The 17,635-nt window shown below is 41.4% G+C and overlaps 1 protein-coding gene across 1 annotated transcript in view; it reads right to left on the reverse strand.

Annotated features, from left to right (window-relative positions):
- Window positions 1–239: 239 nt before the first annotated feature.
- Window positions 240–17,635, reverse strand: part of OTC (ornithine transcarbamylase) — a 36,051-nt gene continuing 18,655 nt past the window's right edge. Inside the window, exons 5-11 of the mRNA XM_058829194.1 lie at window positions 16,433–16,520; window positions 11,057–11,210; window positions 4,048–4,170; window positions 3,326–3,379; window positions 3,071–3,220; window positions 2,429–2,566; window positions 240–414 (exon numbers count right to left, since the gene is read on the reverse strand). Of these exons, the coding sequence (XP_058685177.1) occupies window positions 355–414; window positions 2,429–2,566; window positions 3,071–3,220; window positions 3,326–3,379; window positions 4,048–4,170; window positions 11,057–11,210; window positions 16,433–16,520 (767 nt within the window). The 3' untranslated portion in view covers window positions 240–354. The remainder of the gene's footprint in view (window positions 415–2,428; window positions 2,567–3,070; window positions 3,221–3,325; window positions 3,380–4,047; window positions 4,171–11,056; window positions 11,211–16,432; window positions 16,521–17,635) is intronic.

Consider the following 17,635-nt stretch of genomic DNA (forward strand, 5'->3'; position numbering starts at 1 on the left):
TGTAGGCACCAATATCACACAATGCAAGCCCCACCACACCTACATGTAGACTGTATCGTGCCTATGCTGCTGGCAGACCCAACCATTAAGGTACAACCTTGGAGTGTTTTCCATGATGCTGATCCCTAAAAAGAAGGGCCAGCTTGGAACATCCAGGTGAAAAGCAGCTTCTGCAATGGTGTTTATAGTCTTGAACATTTTCACCAGTGTAATGCAATATTATACAGATAACTACATGGTTTTATTAAAAAAAATCACTCATTGCCTTGGTCCTTTCTGAAGAAGATCTATGTGTTTGCAGACCAGAATATTCTGCTGATGAGGAATATTTTTCTCCTGGCAGGAATCCAAGCATCAAAATGTGGGTTTTTGTAGCTGTGGTGAGTAATCTGTCAGCAGGGAAACCATGACAGCCTAGAGGAGGAAGAGAAGAAAAAAATCCAATCACATTGGAAACAGATACTCCATAAAAATAAATAAAGGGGAAATATTTTTCAGCTCTGAAGCCTTGTGTTGAAAGTTATTATCCTGACAAAAACGGCACACTTAGATTTATTTGCTAGAATTTCTGATGATGAATCAGGCAAGAGCTGAAAATCAGTTAGGATGTTCTGTATTGTAGCTGATAGATTTTCTCAGTGTGGACAAAATATATTAATGGACATCTTAGGAGCAATTCACAGAAGCATTTAGATCAAATGGTGAGGCCCTTTTGGCATGTTGTGATGTATTCTCAGCTACTTCTAGGAGATGGTGTAGGTACCCAGACATCACATGGGCTGGCTTCTGGATTTCAGCAGTTTCCATTAGCATCAGTGAGAGCCACACTAGAATATGGGCTCTGAAATTTATCCCAGTTTAGCTATACTCTCTATAGTGACACATGGAAAATCCTCACTGAGGTTAAAAGTGTGCCATCCACCCCTCCTGCCCTGCCTTAGGCACAGCTGTGAAATGGGAAAAATGGGACTGTCAGCTAAATAAAATGTGGTGTAGCAGCAGCTCTGCTGTCCCTCCCACGTCTGTGCCCACAACAAACCCCACGCTTGCCTGGCTTTGACAAGGCTTTACCTGGTTCACACTGCTGTGATTTCACAGCAGCAAGGTCTGACTGCACATTGTTATTTTGGCCCAGCACTGGATTTGTGAGGGCTCTCCAGGGGCTGTGATCTTGCTGCCTGTCCTTCCTTTCCCCTCATCACTGCCCAGTGTGACAGGTCACCCCAGGCACACAGAGGTGGCAGAATCACAGCTCTGCAGCCCCTCAGTGCTGCCCGTTCGTGGCTGCACTCAGCCCTGCTTGGATCTACAGCTGAGCAAATAATCTGGTCTTCAGTTTTCTCTCTGTGCTGAAAGTGGTAGAAAATACTGTATAAACAAGACCCATACATTCATTATTTTTTTAGGTTGATAAAATACAAAGATGACATTTTCCTTTCCCCGTCAGTCCCCCCCAGAAATGTGCATCTGGAACCCAAATAAAAGGGCTTCTTTTTTTAAAAAAAAAATAATTAGAAACATTGCAAAATTAAAATAAAAAATCTGAGCATTTTTTTAATTTTAAGGACAAAACTATGAATTTAACACAAATTTGTTCGTAATTTTGACTGTGTCCAGTGTCTGAGGTTTTAGCAAACATACCATTCACCCCCTTATTTCTTCACTTGGAGCTCATCTAGACTTCATCTCAGAACTGTGACAATGCCTCTCTGTTTTTCTTTTCACCCCTGAAAGTTTTCACTAGCTTTTGTCAACTTGGTGGAACTAAAGCCAAAAATAAATAATAGGCTACTGAGATCTGGCAGTGATTTTCTGAAATTCTAGGAATGCTGAGAGGGGAGTTATGGTTTATGTTAAATGCCAAGTGTCCTCTCATGGTTCCCATGGATCACACATTGTTACCCACACCATAACTTTTCAGGATCTTTCAAATCTTTGCTCTTCCAGCATTTTCTCAGGGAAAGTTCCCATTGGTGTCAGCAGCAGCTTTTCCTGAGAGAAAATAACTGGTTTTAAGTGTTTGGGAAACTGTAGTTTCTAAGAACAGATCCTGGGACCCCAGCGTTTAACAGGTTTTAATTGAGAAGTTGAATTAATCATTAGAGTAAATCCAGTGATTTAATTACCAAAAAAAAAAAAAAAAAAAAAAAAAGACAGTTTATATTGCAGATTTCACTTAGTGATAAAGCCTGGGTCAAGCAACAGCAGATTATCACCAAAATAGATCCCATTTGTGCCCAAAAGTATTTGTGCTGCAATGTTGTCTGTGTCAAAATTGTGATGTGCTCTGGGGTAAATTTGAAACATGTGTTTTAACATTCACTATTTATTGTGGAACCAGGTTGAATTCAAGCCTGTTATGTAAGGCAGAACAGAATTGACCCTAACCTCCAAATACTGTTATCTTCTTTGGGTTTTTTTTTCTTACCATAATTGTCCATTTTCTGTTTTCAGCCTCTTGGAAAACCAATGACCGTGGAGAATAGAATACTTCATCATCAACTTCTTCAGGTTTTCTGGGTAAACAATGTAAAAAAGTCCAGTTGGAAGCAGCAGATTTTGCAGTCTGTAGATTAAAAAGCATATAAAATAGAGACATATGTGAGGACATTAGTAAACTTCTTAATGTAAAAGGGTAAAAAATTTTATATTAACTCCCACTCTTGTTATTTGGATAATGAACTCAGAATTCCACGGAATTTAAAAGAATTCCTCATTTGTTAATAAGATGGGAATATCTCCATGCAAGTCTGTAAGAGTTCAATGTTGACTTCACAAAAGTCAGAAAGTCACTCCAATTTCTCTGACTTTAGAAGGGAAGTGAAGACCTCTCTGCTGTACATGCTCTGGAGCTGGATCTCATTGGGCAGCTCTGAAAGAGGCCAAGTCATGTGGAATGTATGGCATAACTCAAACTTTGTTATCTCTGTAAGTTTTTTAAGCTGGAGGGAGGTTTGCATGTGGCTTTTCCATGGCCCCACTCAACCCACAAAATCATGCTGTGTTGATGTTGATTCTTATAAATACAAACTGTAAAAATGCAAATAAAACCCAAAATCTCAGTTTTTACCTGCATTGTAATCTGATAACCTTGAAAGGCCTTTAGTCTTTCTTTTTTCTCTTCTTCTTGTCCCATGCTTATCCACGTGTCTGTAACTAAGACATTGGCACTGTCTGCAGCTTCCAAAGGGTCTGTTGTGAGAAGTAACTTGGTACCACACTAAAAGGAATAAAATAAGGAAGATCACTAAGACAAGGAACTTCATTTATAATGAAAATAAACTCTGCTCAAACTATTCTACTAGGCTGTTTCTTAGGCTCCTACCTCTTTGGAGTTCCGTTCGGTTATTTTAGTTATCCTGGGGTCTGGTTCAAAGCCCTGACAAAAGAGATGATAGGTAAGACATCATGGAGCATGTATAAGATCTTCACTAATTAAAAATAATGGTTAGAAAAATATTTATTGAACCATTGGCCATGGAAGAAGGCTATCTTTCAGAACTGTAAAACTTGAGAAAACTGTGTTAGTTTTGTTGAAAGTTTATTTTGGAGATAAAGTAGCAGAAAATGTTCTAAAAATATAAGAAAAATGTACTTTGACAGTTACAGAATTAAATGCATATATAACTTTTTTTTTTTTTTGTTCTAAACTGATTTTTAAAAATATTTTTTATTGTATTACAATGCAACATTCTAAAATGCTGCACCACTAATTTAAACAAAATGAGATGCAACACTTCCACCCAGCTGATACAGGCTTAATTTTTTTTGGATCAGGAGAGTGCATTGGATGGCTTGGTAAGGCTATATTAAATGGAACTGATTATACTCCTGTCATGTATTCCCATTTGTGATGTTGGACTCAGTAGAATCACTCCTGCTTTGCATCCAAATAACTGGATCAGGATTTTGTACCTTGGCTCTGAAAAGAGGCACTCCAGATAGATGTGGGCACCCCCAGCTGGGGCCCTTGACCAATGCCCGAGTGTTTGAGACAAGCCTGGGTGAAGTTTGCCTTCCTTTCTCCACGGGCTTGTTTCTGCTCACCCTGGGAGTGGCAATCCGCAGGTGCGCTCCCAGCTTTGCGGCGCTCGCCATGAAGGAGTGCAGGACGTTGTTGCCGTCCCCGATCCAGGCGATGGTTAGCCCCTTCAGCCCTCCATAGTGCTCCTGCCAAAGCAATCACAAGCTCTGGGGTTACATTCCAGAGGAGCTGATGGACAAGAGGGAATGATCAGAAGGGTCTGGCTGCTTTCAAATGCTACCTGCATGGAGCACACCTGGAACTACTGCTCCGACAGGATGGTCACGGAGGGAAAGCCCCCCAAGTCATACAAGAAGGCCCCAAGTGCTGCTCCTTCCCCTAGAGAAGGATACATTGGCACACGTGGCACGTGGTGAGGATCAGGCTGAAAGATTCAGCACCAGACACAAAGTGATTTTAGTATCACTGATGTACAGCTGCTCTTTGGGCCTCATAAATATCAGTGAACGTTAGAAATTATTACTTTATAGACAGTCCTAGTGCCTGGAATAGAACTCCTTCCAGCTTTCCCCCAAACTGTGAAAATATCCCTGTGGAGATTTTCTCTGGCTTGGTTGCCTCTACACACTGTTCCATGTGGCCATGGCAGTGGCCATGTCCTGGGAGTGCATCTTCACCCCACAGCTGCACAGGACAGCAAAGAGCAGCAGTGTGAAAGCAGCTGTGCCACTCATGGCCTGCAGCATTTGTTCTCCATTGTTCAGCCAAAGAGTGCAGGGATTTTTTTAAAAATGTGGATTACCCCAACTTGAAACAGCATTACAGAGTTAACTGTGGCTTTGCCTGATAGCATCCACAGCCTGGCCATGTGCAGTTACTCTGTCCTTCCACCCCAGCAGATAAGGCCTGAGGAGGGACAAGAGTAACAGGAGTTACATATTTCCAGAGCAGGACAATTTGAGGCTCCTTAATGAACCTTGTTTTAAATATGCGCGTTTATAGGCACTTAAGGTGATACCAAAACTTTTACAAAGATGTAACCATATTCTCCTATAACCCTGCTCTGCAAAACTCTACCTCTTGAAAAAATTTCTGGAGAGCTTTTTATTCTTAGTTCAAATCTGGGCCATGCTACAATTGCATTGTAGTAGCTGGAAGCCAGAGAGTATTTCAACACTTCATGTGACATGATTCAATGGCTGTCAGAGAGGATAAGCATCCACATTGTACTAAGTGGCAACCTTGCAGGCAGTTACAGAAAAGATGCCAAAAGACTGAACAGGAAAAGGGCTGGGACTACCCCCTCCTGTCCTGGCAGCAGCTTCTCCTAAACAAATAGTTTGTGAAGCTGTTCCAGAACAAAGTTATTAGCATTTCTTCCAGTGACCATAATTTTGAGTCAAAAATAGTAGTACTTGAAATATTGAATGACATTAAAATGCTGTAAACAACTAAATCTGATAGAGTCCTAGACTATTCAGGTTTAAGGGCTAAAACTATGTATCGCAAAAATATCCCTTTTTTGGCCAAAATTTGTTAACAGCAGGCTCATTGGCAGAGGTTGTATGCAAGGGCATTTACGGGAGAACAAATCAGAACTTTGTGGACATGGAAGTTATTTCAGTATAACCATTCTTCAGGGTTCCAAGAATCTTTCAAAGTCCTTCCACATCTCCTAGCAATGGTGCTCCTAGGAGAGGGCCAAACTGAAGCATTTATTTAAGGTGTTGTTTCCCCTTAGGGATTACTGATAGCTGAGATCAGAACCCACAGCTAGAAGCAAGTGAGACAGTCCTGAGTTTTTTTCATCTCACTGTTTAAAAATAGACATCTCAGCCTTAATACTCAAAGCATTGACTAGAGTCACAAATACACTGCTATGTTAAACAACTTCACCTTATTGCCAGCTGCTACTCTGCGTTAAAAGCAGCACAGTGCATACTAAGTGCTGTCCCCTGTTTTCCCAAGCTACAAGCTGTTACAGATAAAATATGGAGAACTGGATGTGTCTGTATAATGATCCCTGATATGCACTGCCAATTGCAAACCACATCTGCAGTGACTACTGTGCAGAGTGGACACAGCTGAACTGAATTTAATGGAGATGTTTTGTTAATGGAAGGAGTCATAGCAAGGCAGAATCAAGCTGTGTGTGTGCTAGTGGAGCCTGTTTTGTACCCTGGGCTAGGCTTTGTGCTGCCACTGGTGCGCTGCTGCTGTAATTCAAACCTCTTCATCTAAAGCCAGATCACTGTGACTGTGACTGTACTGCTTATAAGCAAACACACACCCTCAGCTTCCAGCAAAGATGAGGTGACTCTGTTGGTGAAAACCAGAAAATTTGCAGGTAATACAAAAGCTACAGTAAATGAGACACACTTCCCCTCCTTCCTACTCCCTCTTTTATATGTGCTTATGCAATCACTCAGGTGAAATCCTGATAAAAGTGTTTTGCCATGATAGTAACACTCTAAATTAATTGAGAGCCTTTACAATACCTGCTGATCACAAGAACCTCTGAAGATATTTCCCCTTTGCATCCCTCCCCAGTTTTTACAAGTTATGTTATATTGATGTAGGCTTTACTCCTGCATGGGTGTTCTGCAGTTTCATGCTACATTTAGAACATGACTCCTAGTAAAGCCACACACACAAAAAATAACATATTTGGAAAGTCTAGCGCTCTTCTCCCTTATGAAGCCTTTTGGCAAACTAGGAATTGCTGCTGTAGTGCCATAAAACTTGCCTGTTATTCTCATGAAAAATCCCAGCTAAATAAGTAATACCAATTTTACACTCAATTTTTTCACCCTCATGTTGTTTTTACAATGTTTCATTCTGTTCTTATCCATGGCTCTATCAGTGTAAGCAGCCCTGGGAAAAAATAAGTATGCTCAGTGGTTTGACCCTGCTGTATGTGTGGAGAAGACTGGGTTAACTAATTAGGGACGTTTGTGTCTGCCTCTGCCTGGACTTGCTTCCAGCGAGACTGAAACTCTGACACCATTATAGATTAATTCTGAAATGTTTGACCACAACTGTCATAACAGCCCTCAATTAAAACAAGCTTTTGAATAATGAATCAATAATCTGTCAAATTTTAAAATGGAATGCCAGGGACTAATCAAAGCTTTAGCCCTTTGGGAGACAGTGCAGTCCAGTAAATGAGAAACTGGACAAACTTGGATCTTCTGGCTTTCAAACTGGGCTTAAAGCAGATGCTGGGCCAGTTATCTTTCTTACTCCCACACTGCTTTTTTGTCCTGGTAATTGATACAGTATATTTTAGAGGATCAGGACAGGTCTTAGTTGGGATTTCTAATTGTTTGAATAATAAAGATGATGGTGGTGATGAATATGAAAATTGTGATAATTTCAGGTCTTGGGGTCACACAGCAAGGAGAAGTTGAGAATATACTGCAGCCCTTTTCAAGCTGGGCAACATTGCTTGTTATGCCGTTTGAAAAGAAATCACCGATGTATTTCTTATGCCAACCGTTGCTTTCTGAAAAAGAAGGTTCCCCCCAGAGCAGTGACATAAAAAGCCAGTGGCATATGGATCCACTCTAATTACCAGTGTGGCCATCCTGCAGTCAGTGACAAGTGAGCTGATTTGGCCAGTGACATTAATATCAATTGAATCAATGTCAATACCCGGGCTGTCTCTGGAATAGCAATTGTGTGATGCTGCCCTCCAGCCACGCTGAGCCGAGCAGAAGCTGAGCCACAGCTCCTGCCCAGGACACCCAGAGGCACCGGGTGGACTCAGCACGTGGCTGTTGCAGCACAAGCAGGGGAGTAAAGGGGCTCAGTGTGTGCTCACAAACCTCAGCCTTCAAAATCCCCAAACCCTCAAAGTCGGGTTCTTTACATGTTTGCAACCATTTTGAGTGGGTTATAACTCAAACACACTCCATTCAACACAACCTTTAAGAAGGAAGGTAGTGTATATATATGCTAAGAAAAAAGTTTATCTTGGCATAATAGAGGGCATTAACCCTGAACACAATATTAAAGGACAGAGCCAGCTTAGACTTCAAACATGTGAAAGGATCCAGGTTGCTCAGGAGGAAGGCACTGGGCAGGAGGATTCTGAACCTGAGGAAACTCATCCCAGTATTCATGACAGACGCACACTGCATTTCCTGAACATTTCCAGGATGAGAATTTGCCCTGAATACAGAATGAGAATTGACAGCCCTGAAAAGAAACCAGCTGCATTGTTTGGGGGGATGCAATGGACTATACTAAAATAATGATACTAAAATGCACCTGTGAACAAGAAATCAGAAACTATAAGCAAGAAAACATTTTTTCAAAACAAACTGCAATTATATAGTTTCAGACTAAAGAGAAAGTACTCCAGGAGGGTTCAAGAAGGCACACAACAAAATTAATAGGATATATAAAATGGAAGAAGAAAAATGTGCTAAGCATGAAGAGGGTCAGAGTGCATGTATAGCTCCACTGGAAAACAGAGAAGGAAAAAAAATAAAAAAAGGTACATTTTGGGTATGTACTGACAGCAGGGAGGAACAGATCCATGCAGGAAAATATTAATGGGTATAGGGAAGAGGCATTTTTTAAAGAGAAATAAGCTGCACAAAATCTGTAGTTACATTTAAATATTAGGCTAGCAGTCTGTGCCACTATTGTAGTTTGCATATGTGTATAAATCAAATAAAGTACCTTTGCATTGCGCAGAAAGAGTCTAAATGTTATATATGGACTTTCAACTCATTTAAAGAATCAGTGGTACCATTCCACATCCCTGTATTAATCTTCAAGCAGGCATAAATTTCATGACATCTTGCTGAAAATCCCAGGAGAAGCTTGAATAGGGTAAGTAGCAACTAGACCCTGTGGCTCACACCTGTTCAAGAGTTAATCTCACTTTTATGGCCTTGCAAAGTTCATTATATGATTAAAACATTGTTTCATTGCATGCCACTCCAGTCTTCTCCAACTCACTGTACAGTGTAAAGAGAAAAAAAAGGGAGCAGAGGAAGAGGTCAGAAACGGAGAGTTCAGGCAGTGCCATCAGCCACAGGGAGCTGCTGAGAGCTCTCCCCTGCCTGCCCCTCTCTCCTGGATAAGAAAGCAGGAATGGAAAGTGAGTCAGCAACCAGCAGTGCAACATGCCCTTGGCATAGCAGGGTGGCCACCCAGCTGCCCTATAAAGATCTCCTGACAAATTTTGGGCCAAGGAACATGCTGTAAAGAGTCAGGGAGAGATGGGCAGATGGAGGAAATGGTGCTCTGCTTATTGGGCTGAGTGTGAAAGTGCTGCAAATTTAAAGAAACTTCCATGTCTGTCTAAAAGCTGAGCCATTCCTTGTGATCTCTGTAAGTGCTCACTTTGTCATGACACCTTTCCACATCAAATACATCTTTTGTTTGAGCACCAGCTGCTATGGACCTGTTTCCTCATCACCAAAGTCATCCTCCCTGGTGCTTGGTGCAGCAAGGACTCCCACAGCTGTTGGTGCTGTCCTTGGCATTCAAACCAGGGAAAAGTGCAGCCTGTGGGCTCATATTCACCCGGAGCTTCTACCTATACAGGGATGCAGTGGAGGAGGAGCAGAAGGTGATCAAAGGGGCATGTTCTCATCCTGCTCTTTTCCATAGGCTTTGCCCTAAGATCAGAGGAGAAAGAGATGCATCTCCAGAAGGTGACTGAGAGACTCAGAGGTGACTGAGGTGACTCATTGGTCTCTTCATTAACTGGAGGTGGAGTAGAAGACAACTGTGAGCCTGGCTGCTGGAGCCAGTGGCCTAGACAAAACCACGTTTAGGGGCAGAGATATCCATGGTTGTGTGGGATGTGCGTCACAGATTGTTCCTGAAGAGTGTTGCTCACAAGTGATAAAATGCTAATTAATGAGGTGTTTGCAAGACAGAACACCCCACAAACACAACCAGAAGATTCTCCTGACTTATATTTGTACTGACTGTTTACAATGAAATGATGACATCATTACAGCTTACTGTTTTATGCAATTTGAACATTGAGGGTGGCTCAATGTGATCTCACAAATCTCCCTTATCCTGAGGTCTGTAAGCATTTCAGTCTCAAGTTCATCAATTTTTGCTGGTCTCTTCACTGTGAATATAAAAAATTTACAAAAAATACTTAAAATAAGTGATTTTCACCAAACACGATTCTTTCCGTATTTAAGGTTTAAAGCATGAATAATTTAATATTACTGTCACTAGATCTCTCCCACACACTGAATGTCCCATAGCAAAGTCCCCAACAGCCAAGAAACATATCTGATTGAATCAGGAAATTATTCTGCCCTACCGTTTTCAAGCAGTGTGATTTTTATTCATTCAGAAAGTAAACAAGGTCAGAGGAGTTCATCATAGTTGTCAAGCAGCCCTGCGTTATAATAATCTTTTTTATAAGCCAGATTCTCAACCAGTTGTAAACCCACATAGTCCTTCTGTTCACAGATAAACATCTGGTATTCTGTGTGTAAAATATTATCCTGCTGTCAGATCCACTATTACATTAGATAAAAATAAAAATATGATCTCTTTTAACTGTTCTGTGATGTGAGCAAAGTTTAAAGTTGTTAAAGTGCCTGAACATTAAGCATTTGTACTGGTAACATTAGCTGGCTTTTCAAAATAAATTTGTTCAGCCAATTTCCTAACATATAAATAGTGATTCCTTTTAAGTTGTCCATAGATTAGGGAGGAATCGAGAGCAAACTACTGAGTGTTTTTAAGTCAGTGGAAAAACGTCTTCTGGCTTTGCCTGAGACAGATTCTCATCTTTGTCTTAATATGTACAGCCCTCTGAACATTCTTTGAATTGCAGACTAATTCCAATGAAGAACTTAATTTTATGCTTAACTCCAGTCCCACTACAGTTGATAGGACTACATAATTGTTTTAAATTAAACAGGTCCTTAATTATATTGCTGGATGAAGATCTCTTTAAACAACAAGTGTCATGTAATTATTACTTTGAAAAACCTGGGGATAAATGGTTTTGAAGCTGACTTCCCCAAATACTTCCTAAGAATTAGCAAAAAAAAAAAAAAAAAAGTTTTTTATTTTTACCTGAAGAGTTAGGTAATCAGCTAAAATCTGAAGAGGATGGTATAAATCAGATAATCCATTGATTATTGGGATGGTGGCTTCTTTTGCCATTAGGTCCAGATCATTATGGTTATAAACTCGAGCCAAGATTGCATTTGTCATGCTGGACAGCACCCTAGAGATGGCAGAAAATACTCAAGTCAAACATAATAAATATATGCCTATTGCACTCTTCATCGTGCAATACATAAATATTAATGAGAAATGGTAATGAATCAATATTTTTCAGCTATCTGAATAATTTATCATGCCTGCAGAACAGACTCAAATGTAGTCATTTAACAAGCTGCTAATAAGTAAGAAGTTTCACTTCCTAACACAACTATAGTAAGTAAATGAAAACTGCTGCTCTATTTTATATCCTTTTCTCCTTAGCATTTCATTGTAGATGGAACATCAATACATGTTAAGCTCTCTGAACTAAGATAAGAGATTGTGTGATACTGTAACATTTGAAGAATTTGATAGCCTCAGAAGAGATAAGGTATATGATTTTTTTCAGTCTTTCAGCAAAGAACAAATGTAGCATTGACGGAATATTATAGTCTGTATGGTAGCCTGACTTTGTGAGGGTCAGCAATACAGATCTGTCTTAGATTACCACAATTATTTACAATTCTTAATAAACACAGAAACAGAACAGGCTGGGGCTGTTGGCCTGTTTTCTCCTATCTACACACCTGTGTATGGACTCACATGGTATCAGCATTCAAGTAATGCCCAAATTTCAAATTCAGTACAAGGGAAGGGGTTGCAGGAGCCCCTGTACCACTCGGGCATTAACCTCATTTGCTGAAGTGTGAAAGACACAGAGATTAGCATAGTGGATTAGCATAGTATACTCTGAATTTTTTAGATAAATTAAATATGGATTGGAGCTCTTAATTTCTCTGCATTTCTGTGTTTTAATCAAGCCCTGAAGCCTGACTTTGAAGTAGCATTTTGTGTGTTTTCATGTTATCTAAAATAGGACCTTAAAACAAAACAAGGGAAGACTGAATTAGAAATATGTGGAAAAAAATCTTTGCTGTATCTGCCTTCCTGATTAGCCATGACAAATTCTTGCATCTCCTCTTGTGGAAATAAGGCTGTTAATACCATCATCAGCAAGGTCGCTGATGAGTCAGTAACAAGTATTTTCTACTGACTCCAGACATTCCTCACACAAGCAAAGCCCTTATAAAATGTTACAAGATTGCCTGTAGAGCTCTCTCTGAAGAAAAGGCTGTCAATAGAAGCTGTAGATGAAAAGGAGGAACTGAACAAGGTATTTACTGATTACAAAGAACTGGAACAGTTGCTGTTGGTGCCATTATTTCTTAGCTCACCAGTTTCTTTCTCTGGGGGAAACCTGTTCTGTCCTGTGTGCGTGGTTCCTTTTGTCAGCCCTCTCACTGGTAGGCACCCTGAACTAGACACAGCCAGTCCCCAGAAGTCATGGGAAAGGGGCAATCACGCTGGGAAATCGTTCATTTTCCTTAGAACTCTTTTTTCATTTAGGATGTCAGGACATCTGATTTCTATTTGACACAAGCTGATCAAGAAATTAAAGAAAATGGTTCTTTCACAGGGTATGCCATTATGGAAAATTCAGTCATAATCACCAACTAGTGAAAACTGCTGGACTTTCATCTTCAGTCTGTTGATAATAGATATCAGACTTATTAGACACCTACCAGCAGGACATCAGACAATCCTTCTGCCAGCATTTCTAGATGTCATATTTTAAAGTAGGAAAATCAGCTGTAAACAGGCTTTGTTCTTTGTGAAATCAAAATAAAACTAAACAAATAACCCTCACCTGGAGGTCTCTGATTATAGGGCAGTGATTAAGTCTCCAGTAATTGAATCACTTTAAAGGAGAACATGTAAGGCTGGAATTGCATGCGGAAAAAAAGGTCCTGAATAGATGAGTCTTACCAAAGGTGAAGTTTTGGAAGCTGAGGGGCTGTAAGTACAAGTTCATCAGGTGACTACATTTAAGGTTCTTATTTTATCAACCACTAGGTCTTTCTCTCTTTTTATTCTTTTGCAAAACCGTGAGACTATGAACTTCAAAATCCCAGAGCCTGGAAATATGTTATATTGGAACACTGAGTACATTGGAACACTGCATATTTTTCTTTTTGAAGTATTTTTTATTTCTACAGAGAAAACCTGATTATTTTTTTTTTTTTTTCTCTCAACTGTATCCTCTGAGGGATCCAAAATGAAACACAGAGTATGCCTTTTTGGTATGGCAGACCTCTGAATTTGAAAATGGAGCATTTACATATATTTTGTATAGACTATTGCTATGGAAGGCAGTTTTGCTTTTGTTTTGAAAGCTTATATCCATTCAAAGGCCTTAAATTTTTGATAAAACTACTTCACTTTCACTCATAGTCTCACAGGAACAGACAGTGGATTTGTTCTCAGTAAAGTAAACCCATTCCCCATAAATGCAGAGATTGATGCTCTAATAATTCCAGTGGACTGGTAAAATCACCCTATGAGTTCTTCAGGGCTGCCACTGAACCTGATGGCCACTGAGCTTTAGTGATGCCCAGTGGAACTGCTCTACAGTGGGAAATACAGACATAGCACTTATATTTAATTTCAGGTAATATATCAGGCATGTTAAACAGCACTGAAAAGCTTAGAACTCCTTAATGGGCGGTAACTTTTTGCCACTGTGTCAGCGTAAATGTAAATGTCTTGCGAAGCATGGAAGAGCTGATTTATGAGCAGGTAATAAGTCACTGAAAATATGTTCGCAGCAGCAATGCTTTCAACCCTTACCTGCAGCAGTTCTAATAAAAACTGTGACTTTTATGGATCTGTGCCCCTTCACTTTAAGTCTCAATCTCAAGTACTTCAAAGGCCTTCAGAGCCCCAGACACATGGCTGTAAATATTTGAAATACCCTCTGGGTCTACTACAGGCATTCTTTTTTTGTTCTTACATTAACTGAATGAAGTTGGGATGTCATCTTTCATTCACGAGAAGCACCAAGGAATTAACAGTCCAATTGTTCTTTTGGGTAAACCGCTCAGCCTTGATTATGCAGCCAATGGCATTTCTGCTAATGAGAGCAGGAGAGGAGCAGAGCATGTGGGACTCTGTAAGGATTTGGGAAAACCCCCTGTCCACTGTAACTGGTGAGAGCTGTGACTCAGCAGAGGAGCAAAATCCCAGATAAGAGGGAACTTCTCGTGGAAGAGCAAGCAGTGGCAGAGAAAAGGGGGCTGAAAGTTTGCTTGGGAAGTGGCTATTGTAGGAACTTTACCCACAGAATGAGGATGCCTTCAGAAAGGCTGCAAGATTTGCTTGCTTCTATTTATTGCCTTGTTTCTTGTAGTTTACTGTTTGCCTTTTTCCTTTTTTGCTTGTGCAAATGAAGGCCATTCAGGACACTGTAAACAAAAGATTTAATGTCCCTTTATTATCACATTTGGGAAAAAGAAGAAATGCAACTGGCCTATATTAAGCGTGTCTGTGTCAGATTTGCTGTAGGGTTGGTGTCTGAATGGCAGAGAGGCTCCAGGTGACATGGCTGGTGGGACAATGCTTGTAGAGGTTATTGCAGGGAAGTGCTCTGGAAGGGCCCTGATTCATCCTCCTCCTTCCTGAAGGTTTGGCTGCTGGGGTTTGCAGCCAGCTTTGCAGTAGAGCAGATGAGGGCTGCAAGGTGATCAGAGGGAGGGAGCACCTCGCCTACAAGGAAAGGCTGAGAGAACTGGCATTATTCAGCCTGGAAAAGAAGGCTCCAGACTGACCTAATTGCAGCTTTCCAATACCTGAACAGAGCCGACACAAAAGATGGAGAGGGACGATTTACAGGAGCCTGGAGTGACAGGACAAGGGGGAATGGCTTCAAACTGACAGAGAGTAGGTTTGGACTGGATATTAGGAAGAAAATTTTTACTGTGAGGGTGGTGAGGCCCTGGCACAGGTTGCCCAGAGAAGCTGTGGATGCCCCATCCATGGCAGTGTTCAAGGCCAGCCTGGGTGGGACTCTGAACAACCTGAGATAGTGAAAAGTATCCCTGTCCATGACGGGGGAGGTTGGAACAAGATGATATTTAAAGTTTCTTCCTGCCCAAAACATTCTATGATTCTATAGTTGCAGTTCACTTTGATTCTGGCACAGTCATATATCTAGCAGAGAGTGAGAGTTAAGTACTCTCAAACCTCAAGGGACTGAGATTTATGCTTTCTACTATCAACACCCATATGTCTTCCATTTCATCAGTAAAAAAACAAGGAAGGAAAATTTCAAATGTTCAAATGTTTGATTTTTTAAAAAAAAATTCATTTGATTTCATCACAGAGAATAGCAACACACTTCTCAGTCTCTCCCACTGGCTCTGTGGTATTCAGCAGAAGCAATGGAACTCATCTGCCTGATTGCACATTTTGAATTGAGCCTGATGAGCTTGACACTGCATATCTTTCAGCAGAACAAAAAGGACCACTCAGACACTGCTAACCTTCCAACAGCTGGGCCTGACTGCATCAACCTCAGGCTGCAAAAGGGCTGCCTAGAAAGCAAGGTAATGCTAAGAGATGAAGCTTTAATAGCTGGAGTGCTGTGGAAAACTGCAGGAGCACCTGCAAAACATGACCTCATGTTCTGCCAGCTTTCTGCAACATCAGAGGCAGTCCAGTGCAGAAAAGCTCTGAGCTCAGGTCCTCCCTGCCACAGCAGTGGGGACAGGCTGCTGGCCATCCCTGCGGGTGGGACTGGGAATGACTGAGATCTTCCAGGGGTGTCAGAGAAGGGAGCCACAGCCTCCACAGCAGTCCTGACAGCGGGTACCGCTGGGAAGGAGGGTGCAGGAAATCTGAAACTGGCTACAAAGTGTTGGTCCAGTTTTGTGCTACTGAAATAGGGGGATCAGAAAGGCCCTCAGTGCCACCCTGTCACTACTACAGCAGGCTAAGACCCACCAGCAGCTGGCCTGACTAACATAAATTACATCTTTGCTTTTTGATTTTGCTCCAAGGGCAGCAGAAACAGAAGATTTGAGTCTTGCTAGAATATATGTGCTGTCATCAGTGGAATTACATGACTACTGGGGTTCATAAAATTGTTCCATTTGTAAATGTAACCCTCATTAACACTCTATATGCCAAAATAATTCTCAGTGTGGGAAGTGTAGGATAGCTTGAGAGGCTGGAATAAAGGTTGACTGAGCTAGAGATTGTGTGAGCTGATCTGTAAATATTTAAGAAATTTGGACTACGTTCTGACATTTTCCAGAAAGAAAATATCAGCTTCCAAAATTCTGCAAGACAGGTGTCAGCTCAATAAATTACCAAATGCAGTGATCAATCAAGTGACATTTTACCAACCTTGCTGTATCTGTGAGACTCTCATTAGTGCCCAGATGTATATCTTGTGTTGTAAGGAAGGAAGGATGTCCTCCAAGGAGAGCAAATCCTACAGTGAGGAAAAATTTAAAAAAAAGAGAAATTTAACATCACCACCTGATATTTACAGTCAAGATTCAAAATCTTGATACAAAACACATTTACAAAAAGAAAAGCAGAATTCAGCAGGACATGCAAATGTTAAAATGGTTAGCATTTGACACACAACATTTCAAATAAATGTGCTTTGGAATAAACCCACTCAAATGTACAGCTTACTGAAATCCTTAGCCATGAGTTCTGATCTGTGATCACAGGAACAGTCATACAAACTACAGGCTACACGTTGCCACAAGCATCACTGTTGCTCCCTGTTAAGTGCCAGGTAATCCATTCATCACACTGCATTTCTGCTTCATGGGACTCTGCATCCTAGAAGGGCCATCCGAGTCACTGCATCCTTACAGGGATCAACCTTGTCTTTCATGTGAAGTCAGGCAGAAAACCCTAGGCCGCCTCATACACTGTAACAAACTTGAATTTGGTCACAAATGACCAAGTGCCTTAAAAATGATAATGTGAGAGAGAGAAAACTGAAAGCTTTCAGGCCCTCCTTTACCCTGCAATAGTTAGGAATTTGCAAGGTAGTCTGTCGCTGCCCGCTCGGCCCCTTTTTGCCTCGGCTAGCTGTGGCCGATGTCAGCGGCAGGAGTGGGGAACCAGGCAAGCACTGCGAGGCTCAACCTGGAACCTCCAGAGCTCCTCTGCGCTCTGGCGTCGTGGCTCGCAGGGCGACACAGGTTGTGACGAAGGGAGAAAGAGTACTCAGGCTCTCCCTATTTCCCAGGAACAAGTTTATTCCAACAGGTGCAGGGCTGGGATCACAGGGGAGAGGTCTGAGCCGAGACCCTGGGCACCCCCATGCGCCAGGTTTTAAGGACCGTGGGCGGCTCGTATGGTGACCAATGGGACAACAGCCACGGAGGGGTTATGGGTGGGGATTACAATATGCAGGACCAATGGTAGGGACCCGGGGGGGGGGAAAGCAACTGTACAATCAATAGGGCGTCGAGGAAGGGATGATAGGCAAGGAAAGAACTGGAACAAAAGGTGGGGGTTCACATAGATTGACAGGGCTTAGGGGCAGGATTAGGGTGATGGATGGGGAACAATCTGGAAAAATGG

The sequence above is a fragment of the Poecile atricapillus genome, chromosome 1 (assembly GCF_030490865.1).
Source record: "Poecile atricapillus isolate bPoeAtr1 chromosome 1, bPoeAtr1.hap1, whole genome shotgun sequence".
NCBI classification, from domain to species: domain Eukaryota; kingdom Metazoa; phylum Chordata; class Aves; order Passeriformes; family Paridae; genus Poecile; species Poecile atricapillus.